The sequence below is a fragment of the Mesoplodon densirostris genome, chromosome 7, assembly GCF_025265405.1.
Source record: "Mesoplodon densirostris isolate mMesDen1 chromosome 7, mMesDen1 primary haplotype, whole genome shotgun sequence".
NCBI classification, from domain to species: Eukaryota; Metazoa; Chordata; class Mammalia; order Artiodactyla; family Ziphiidae; genus Mesoplodon; species Mesoplodon densirostris.
Window position 1 is genome coordinate 117,266,450 of NC_082667.1, and position 9,543 is coordinate 117,275,992.

The following is a 9,543-nucleotide window of genomic DNA, read 5'->3' on the forward strand; positions in this document are numbered from 1 at the left end:
GGCTTGCGCATCTTGCTGGTCAGACACATCCAGCATAGTGTGTCCAGGACTGAGCATCAGATATCAAAAGGACCTTCGAAAAGTCGTGTCCAGAGAATGGCAGCCAGGATGGGGAAATGTCTGTTCAAATGACTCTGACAGGAAACGTGTCACATGATGAATGGTTAAAGGCTGGGGATGTTTGGTCTGTAGAAAAGATTAGTTCCTTTAGGGCAGCCTGGTACAGTAGAAGGAACAAGGCTTTGGAGGCAGACAGACCTGCGATTGAGCCCTGCTCCATTTTTTACTGACTATATGACCTTGAGCGGGTCAATTAACTTCTCTGATGTCAATTTCCTCTTCATAAAATGGAGATAATAATACCTACCTATGGTGAAGATCAACAATATGTTAAAAAGCACAGTAGCTGACAGAGGTGGAATGGATGTGGTTAAAGATACAGGGGGTGTGGGTCCCAGCTCTGCCATGTACCCCCCATATAACCTGGGGCCAGTGTTTAATGCCTCTGGGCTCAGTTTTCTCATGTGTAGAAGGTACCCCCTCCCCGTCCCCCTTCCCCCACAAATATGCTTGAAACAATCAGCTGTGGGAATAGCACTGTTAATACGTAGGCAGCCTGATACAAGCTAGAATTCCCCCACCCTCTCCTACCCATCTTCACACCCACAAACACACACAAAGGGAATGGTGACAAGCACCAGTTACCCCCCTAGGGTCCTATGATCATTCAACGAAGACATACTGAACACTCAGCACGGGCCAGGCATTTTCCTTGGCACCAATGAGGTGGGGATGAAAAGACAGGTGTGGACCCTTTTCTCAAACATTGCAGCCTGTCTGGTTGGGGTAAAAAACAACAGATCATCCTTGTAGTGTGTGGAATCCTGGGTAGGGTGAGGGCTCAGAGCTCATGGGGGGGACCTAAGGGGTTGGGGGCAGGTTAAGAAGGACCAATCTTGCTGCCATGAGAAGGATGGATTGAAGAAGAAGCCAGAGGGAGGGAGAGTGGTTTTGTAATTGCAGGAGGGTGAAGAACTGGAAGGGGGTAGATTTTTACAATGAGACACTATACGGCAATGAACATGAATGTGATTGTTACATAGAACAGCCATAAGTGGATCTCACACCATACTGTGGAGTGAAATACTACATGCTATATGATTCCATTTATATAGAGTCCAAAACCAGGCAAAACTAAGCCATAATGGTTAAGGATGTAACATAGATAGTAAAACGATAAGGAAAAGCAAAAAAAGTAATTACCATAAACATCAGGTTATCTTTGGGGAGGATATCTTTGGAGGTAGGTGGTTGGGAGGGGGCAGAAAAGGGGCTTCCGTGGTGCTGGTAGAATTCTGTTTTTTGACCTGGCGGGTGGTCACATGGGTGTTTGTGATACTACACCAAGCTATGCATTTCAGTTCTTTGTGCTTTTCTGTGTGTGCCCAGTTGTAAGTGGGGAGGGGAGTTGAAAAGAGAGAGAAATGGAAGAGTGGGACATAGAAGCAAGGGCAGCTACAGCAGGAGAGGGAGGGTCCTTGGGTGACTTGTGTGCCCCTCTGCATCCCAAACTGCTCTAGCATCTCTGAAGTCGGGGTGTGCCCTGCATATTCGATGGGATGAAATGTGGTTGTTTCAGGGCCCCTCACCATCCTGGCTGCCTCCCTCTGGCTGGTCTCTGGCCCTTCTAGAGCAGCAGCCATTCTATCAAGCTGTGGCCGCAGCAGGTCACGTGCCCACAGTTGCTCGGGAGTGAGAAGGGAAGGAGGGTGTGGTTGCCCCCGGTGCAGGGAAGTGGGAAAGCCAGCTCCAGGCCCTGCTCCAGCGGCAGCTCCGACTCACACCTTCAGGCTGCTGCTTCCCAGGTGCTGTGTCCCTCTGGGACGTGGCCAGCCTCCTGCGGGTCTTCCTGGCTAGGAGGTGGGTGCACCATCTTGGGTGGGCTTTGAGTGAAAGACGAGGCCAGGGGCCCATGGACCAGCCTGGCTGAGCTGCTTTCAGACCCAGGACCCTAGGGGGAACCCATAGTTCAAACTGAGAGATGCCTTCAGCTTCAGTTTAGCCCAGAAGAGACTTGAGTTACAGGGAAAAGGGAGGTGTCAGGGAAAGAGTTTGGTTAGACGTCAGAGGAGCTTCCCGATGCCAACTGTGGTGCTGTGAAACGCCTACTCAGTATAAATCCTGCAATTCCCTTCCCCAGAGACTAAATATTCAACAATACCGTGTCTGGGAGGCTTCCCCATGTGGTGCAGAGTGAGTCAGTGCAGCACCCATGCTTTGCCTGCATCATTCATTCAATCATCCCCGAAGTCCAAGGAGTAGTCACCATCTTCTTATTTCTATTTTAAGCCCAGGAAACTGAGGATGGCATACATCAAACAATAAATTGCCAAGGTCCCATGGCTGGTTAAGTGTTGGGTGCAGGACTTGACCTCTGCCAAGGCCGTGCTCTTAACCACCAGGCAGCACTGCCCAGCCACCTGAGGCTCCCTGCTGGCCCTGAAAAGGAGCTGTAATTTTCTGGTCCATTCTCCGTCTCTTCTAGAGGGCTGCTGTCTGTGCCCTTCCCTCCCGACTCCAGAGGAGTTTCTCCAAATTGCGATCAGAGAGCAGCTGCCGCAGCCTGATGGCTCACCACCATCTCGCTGGATTCCTCTCCCCGTCCCTGGCCTCGAGCCGTCCCGTTTGTGCTAAAAGTAGCGCTGACCAAATCGAGGGCTGTCCAGGGGCCAGGACTATTTTGACTCTGTCCTCAGAAATCATCTGGTGTGAGGCGTAGACAAGCTGGAGGCGTGGACAAGCTAGACTGTTCGCATGAGCACCCAGACATGGTGCCAGGAATGTTCTGGCGACACACCTGTCCCCAAGGCCGTGCCAGATGCTGCCACTCACCCCATGGCCTCCACCGCATGCCTCACGAGACACTGGTCCCAGGAGCAACGGGTGGTGGGACTTGCCCCCCAGGAGGTTAAGGGCTTTGTAACTCTACCCTAAGAGAACCACCAGCCAGTTTCAGGGACCCTGCTTCTCCTCCCTCTCCATTAATTGGGAGCACATTAATCTGTGGATTGATGACATCCACTCAGAATGGCAGCCTGCACCAGAAGCCTCCTTAGAGACAGCAAACATTAACTGGGTGAGGCTGAAGCATTTCCTTCTCTGGAGGTTTTTAATGATGGACGAGATTTGCATCTGACTGACTTGACTATAAGTCCCAGTGCAAAGCCCCTGTCTGGAAGGCCCAGGTCCTCCTTTACTGGGATGGCTTGGCCATTCTTCAAAATCCAGTTGAAGTCCCTCCTCCCTAGGGAGGGCTCCCCTGACTTCTCTTACCACCCAATGGGTACTTACACACTATTTTTTTTTTTTTTTTTTTGGCTCCAGAATCTGAGCTCTTTACTAAAAGTTTACAGACTGCAGTGCTGAAGACACACTACTTTTTTTTTTTTTTTAAAGATGTTGAGGGTAGGAGTTTATTAATTAATTAACTTATTTTTGCTGTGTTGGGTTTTCGTTTCTGTACGAGGGCTTTCTCTAGTTGTGGCGAGCGGGGGCCACTCTTCATTGCGGTGCGCAGGCCTCTCACTATCGCGGCCTCTCTTGTTGCGGAGCACAGGCTCCAGATGAGCAAGCTCAGTAGTTGTGGCGCACGGGCCTAGTTGCTCTGCGGCATGTGGGATCCTCCCAGACCAGGGCTTGAACCCATGTCCCCTGCATTAGCAGGCAGATTCTCAACCACTGCGCCACCAGGGAAGCCCGCACACTACTTTTTAATAGAGGCTTTTTCCTTTGCCTGTAGCCTTTCCCTCTAAGCTGTGAGCTCTATGGCCGGGTCTCGTTCACTTGCGGGCACCTCCGAGGTAGCAGCTTCCCGGCAGTTGTGGTTGGTGAACCGGCACAGTTGGCAAGGCTCAGGGAACAAGTCAGCCATCTCCTTCTTGTGCCGGTTCACTCATCTGTTTCATACACGAACACTGAATATCCACTCTGCCTGTTACTGGTCTGGACACTGGAGATACAATGTCTAATAAGACTGGGTCCCTGCCTGAGAGCAACTCCCAGGATAGGGGGAGATACCTATCACCATATAGTGGGCTAAAGGCAATTCTTCAAGTGCAGCAGTGACTCACTTTGCCCCGGGGAGCTGGGGGGAAAGGCCTCTCAGAGGACTTGACCCGTGAAAGGTCTTTGCAGAAGCTCAGAAACGTACGCAGTGGAAAAGTGGGAGAAAGAGCATTCCAGCAGAGGGAACAGCATGTGCAAAGGCACGGAGGTATGAAGGGCCTAGTGGGGCCCGGGAAGGCCAAAAGGTTACTATATTTTTGCCGCGTTCTCAGACCGGTTGCCACGGATGACAGGGAGGCTGTTCGGCTCCTTATCAGGGCTGCTGAGCTTGGAGCTCCACGGGGCAGGGGAGGAGGGCTCGGCCACCACCCCTCCCCGGAGGGTGTCAGATGCACGGAGCCCCTGGGAGGTCCAGTCTCCTCCCCAGCTCCCTCGGCTCCTTCCCAGTTAGATGCAACTGGCTCCTGTGACACGGGCGTGCTTTCCTTCTTGTTAGAATCTTAATATTATCTGGATCATGAGTCCCGGCTGCCCTGGTGGTGTGGTCAGGGTCAGAGGTGTGAATTAAGACAACACACGACCCTGATTGCTTCAGTCGAGGGACACTGAGGACACCGAAGAGGTTCCTTTCCTTTGTCACTGATAATGAGAGTTCTGTGGAGGTTGTTGATCTCAAGCTCATCCCTTAGAGAGCTTTAAGCACCTTGCCAACATGGCCCAATAATAGTATGAAGAGCGATCTCTTATCGAGCACGTTACAAGGGTAATTTCTTTTAATCATTAGATGACTTTATGATGTGGGGTTAAGTGATGCGCCTGCGATCTCACAGCTCTTCAGGATAGAGCCAGACTCTGAGTCCCGCTCTTCAGGACTCTGGAAAGCCCAAGCACCACTATCTCATACCACCTCAATAAGGGGATGGTTCCGACCTGAGGACAGCTTGGCCCTCTATCGAGAGCTCCCGAACCTCCCCTAGCTGCCAGGGCAAGGCTCTGACCCCTTCAGACGCTCATCACACCTATACTGCAAGCCTGCTGGGTGCCAGGTGTTATGCAGAAGGCTGGGAAAGACACACAGACACATAGACCCAGACATCATGGGGCTCACCACCCAGCAGGATCCAGAAGGTCCCCTAACCCCCTGCCACCCCAAACTTTCCCAGTCTTTAATGTGACCTATTCAGCCTCCCCAGCGCTTTGGCCAACACCCACTTCTCCTAAGCTTCTCCAGTGTTTGTTACCCAAACCCCAGCACCTACCGCCTGGTTTCTGCTTTCTTTTGCTTGGCAGCCATTTGTACTTCAGGTACATGTGGCGGGTGCTGGGGATGCATGAATAAGAGCTGGTCTCTGCCCTCGTGAAGCATGATCCGAGAGAGAGACAAACGTGTCATCAGTGCAGGACTGAAGGCCCTGCTCCACGTCCTCACTCACCCCCACAAAGACACTGACTCCGTCTCACAAAGTGGCAGCATGAAGTGATGGGGGGAGCCTGGACCAACGTCAGAACTGAGCTCCGAGCTGATGCCGCCATCTGGGGGGCAGTGGAGATAGTCCTTCAGTTTCTTCACCTAACCTGCCTCTTACCAAGTTTTACCGATATGCTTTATGAAGTGAAATTAAGTGCATGAAAGCATTTCCTAGGCTACAAAGTATTCCACAAGTCGTAGTTATCATTACATTTATCTTCTGTCTCCTAGGATGCCTGCATGAATCTGCACACGTAGTAGATATTCAGTAAATGTCAGTTAGTTTAAATTGAATGGATTCGTTCACCCGTTTACCACCTTCTGAGAGTCCTGTGGGCTTTTGAGGCCATTGTCAATCCCAATATTGATAATGCCTGACCTGCCTGTTTGGGGGTGGACCAAGTGAGAACGTGACATGGCTTTGGAAGCGATCAGTATTGAACTGTACCGACCCTGGGGAAACCACTTGGTCCTCCACCATGGGGGGCTGGGCTCAGGGCAGGTGGCCCTCCTCAGGCACAGAGCAGCCTCCCTCCAAGCCCTTGGCCATTCTTTCTGGGGAACAACATTACACTTTCCCCTTTTTGGGCCTCCAAACCACTGGGGCTACCTGGCCCGCGATGCTGCCTGTGTCGTGGGCATGGTCTCTAGGGGGACCAGGCCACCACGTGCCCACCCCTCACTAGCCCTTCACCTCTCATTGCAGCACCCCTACCCCACGGAGGATGAGAAGAGGCAGATTGCGGCCCAGACAAACCTCACCCTCCTGCAAGTGAATAACTGGTGAGTTAGGATCGCCTGCCCAGAGGCGCTCAGACCCAGGGGCCACTTGCTGGGCAGGGGAATGCATAGCAGAGGAAAGAGGCTAGAGTGCCCAGCCTGGCCTCAGTCTCAACCTGGCGACCATGCCAGCCATCGCCTGTGGGCTGGAAGCAGATATCCGGAATCAACACCTATAGCTTCATCTGCAGCTTCTCAGCGCCCTCTCCTGGGAAACTGTGTCAGGAACATCACGGGGAGCTTCTTGCCTTCTTGCAGAAAGCCCAGCCCCACCTGCACTACGGACACACAGGGGTGCCTGCATCCCACGACCCGAGGCCACCGGTGGTCATCTGGTCTACTCACCACCCATGTAAAAAGAGCTCAGGCTGAAACACTGCAGGGCTGGGAGCAGGAAGAATAGGGAGGGGCTGGCAGTTCTCCCCGTGCCCCCTCCTCTGTGGCCGGCTGGGGTGTCATAGAAATCTCAGAGGGCAAGTTCTGGCTGGATGGGAGCAGACCCTTGGCCTTCTGCAGAGAGGTCAGGTCAGAGGTTAGTGCCTTTGACTCGGGGGCTCTTCCTTCCTCTGTTCAGTCCTGACCGGTCTGGAGCAGAGATTCCTGACCCTTCTCATGCATTCGTCCCACCCTGATTTGTGGTCACCAAGCCCCCTGGTGACGTCACGAGCTCCTCGGTGCCCAGGGCTCATCACAGGTGTGCTTCCATACCCTAGACCAGACCCCGGTCTGTTCCGTACAAGGACCAGCTTCTCAGAGTCTGGAAGCGGCTTAGCGCTCTCTGCACACACACGCACACGTGCACACACCCACACACAGACACACGTACCTGCGCACACATGCTCCCGCCCCCTGGTGGTGACTTACCCGTCTCCATCTTACTCCTGGGCAGGTTCATCAACGCCCGGAGGCGCATCCTGCAGCCCATGCTTGACGCCAGCAACCCCGACCCTGCCCCCAAAGCCAAGAAAATCAAGTCGCAGCACCGGCCCACCCAAAGATTCTGGCCCAACTCCATTGCTGCAGGGGTGCTGCAGCAGCAGGGTGGTGCCCCGGGGACAAACCCCGATGGTAAGAGCTGGGGCTGAGGGTACTGTAGACGGGGGTGGGGGGCCGGTTGGGAGGGGCTCCTGGAGCTCCTATGGGCGCAGCTGTGCAGAGTCAGGGGCTGATCGTCCACACGCTTGAGTGGCCGTGTCAGCTCTGTCACGATAGGTATCCCTACCCGATCCCCATCAAACGATGTATGTCAGCCTGAAAGAAGGGGATTTTTTTTTTTTTTTTTTGCGTATATTTTAACAAGCCAAAAGCAATCTCACAAAGACGAGTGGTGAGATTGGTGAGTTGGCGAGATTGGTGAGAGTCAGTTGGTGGTCATCTGAGTCAGTGGCTCCTCAGCAGAGTCCCCCCCTCCTCAGTCCCACACCCACCTGAAGTTCCTCAGCACCAGTCAGTGTCTGCACAGCTCCCCAGGAGCCAGGGCCATCTATAAATACCGAAGCAGGCAGCTGGCTTGTGAACGGAGGCCAGGAAGAGCTTTGTTTTCCCAGCTTCTCCATCACACCCTCCATATACACTTTTCTAATTGCCGGTCGCCTGGTGCACAATGAATAATTCAATGAGCCACGAGCCAGACGTTTTATAGCTTAGCATGTGAAGCTAGCTCTGTGTGGGAAGTGGAGTGGAGGTGCACACGTGTGCAGGCGTACCTTCATGTATAGGTGCATTTATATGACTGGGTACCAGTTCTGTGTGGTGGGCGATAGTCTTATGAGGTAGAGTAGAAATCAACAGATTTTGAGCTTGACCAACCAGGGAGAGAATCCCAGCTATATCATGCCTGACTGGGTCATTCTGAGCTAACGACAACTGTCTGAGACTGTTCCATCCTCTTTAGGATGGGGATGATAATACCTACTTACAGAATTCTTCGAAAGGCAACAGTGTTTGACCTACTTACACACAAGATGCTCAGGAAGTGGTACCCAGGAGTGCTGCTGCTTGGGGGTGGGGCAGGGAGTGGCTGACAGGGGAAACAGACAGGAGACTTCACGCCAGGGGACTGTCCAGTGTAGGAGCTCACCACTGAAGCCACTGGGTTTCCTGGGCCTGACCCTTGCCTTCTTCTCTCACGTAGGTTCCATCAACCTGGACAACCTGCAGTCCCTGTCCTCAGACAATGCCACCATGGCCATGCAGCAGGCTATGATGGCCGCACACGACGACTCACTGGATGGGACAGAAGAGGATGAGGATGAGATGGAAGAGGAAGAGGAGGAGGAGCTGGAGGACGAGGCCGACGAGCTGCAGACGACGAATGTCAGCGACCTGGGCTTGGAACACAGTGACTCCCTGGAGTAGTCGGGCAGCCCAGGTGGCACTGATCACCGAGCAGGAGGGTCGTCAGGAGGGCTTCAGGGTGGGGGGGAGGAGACACGGGCAGGCAGCACCGAGGAAGTTGGACCCTGGCTTCCCAAAATCAGTAGCTGGAGGAAATGCAGAGGAAACACCTGTTCCTTCCCAACCACCAAGCTTCAACCAGTACCCTGGCCCCACTTCCCCAGAGCTGCAGAGGACTCCGTTTGGCGGGGCCAGTCGAGCAGCCTGGGCAGAAAGGCAGGAGTGAGATCTGGACTCACCAAATCCCTGAGGACAGATGGCACCCCCCCCCCACCGCCCCCAAGCCCCCGCCACTGAAGGACTTGAGTTGTTTACAAGCCCTGCGCTGTGAGGTGGATCAGTGCTGTTCACAGAGTGAGCCTTTGCCAGGGAGCAGAGTTAGGAGGAAAGGGAGAGACAAAGGGGGTCTGCGTTCCACCTCCAGAGGGTTGTCAGCTCCTCTGAGAGACATTCAAGGGCAGGAGGGAGCCTCAACGTATAATCCATGGCTGGAGGAGGGGAACGGCCTGAGGCGTCACATCCGGCAGACCAGGGTGGGACCTGGACTTCTAGAGCTCCTCTCAGCCCTCCAAGGCCCTGTCTCTGGGCACAGGCAGCCGTGGACTTGGGAGAGAGGGATGGGAGCCACCGGAGCTGCCTTCTCTCTCTCCTGGAAATCAGTGGTAAGCTGGTGGGCTCATTTATAGGAGGTTAAGCGGAGTCCCTTCACCTGGGTTGGCTCCAGGACCCAAGGAGAACCTGGGCTAGGAGCCATATCAAGGTGACTTTGGGGACCACAGCTATCCCCAGTGGTCACAGAACTCGGCTCCTGTAACAACAGGACAGCAGTGTCT

General features: G+C 53.7%; 1 protein-coding gene across 2 annotated transcripts in view; it reads left to right on the forward strand.

Moving 5' to 3' along the window:
- The window catches only part of PKNOX2 (PBX/knotted 1 homeobox 2), a 255,788-nt gene extending 246,819 nt beyond the window's left edge, over positions 1 to 8,969 (forward strand). For both annotated transcript variants that reach the window (XM_060103560.1, XM_060103561.1), the window contains 3 exons: positions 6,240 to 6,316; positions 7,203 to 7,381; positions 8,448 to 8,969. In XM_060103560.1, the coding sequence (XP_059959543.1) occupies positions 6,240 to 6,316; positions 7,203 to 7,381; positions 8,448 to 8,671 (480 nt within the window). In that variant the 3' untranslated portion in view covers positions 8,672 to 8,969. The remainder of the gene's footprint in view (positions 1 to 6,239; positions 6,317 to 7,202; positions 7,382 to 8,447) is intronic.
- Positions 8,970 to 9,543: the final 574 nt, after the last annotated feature.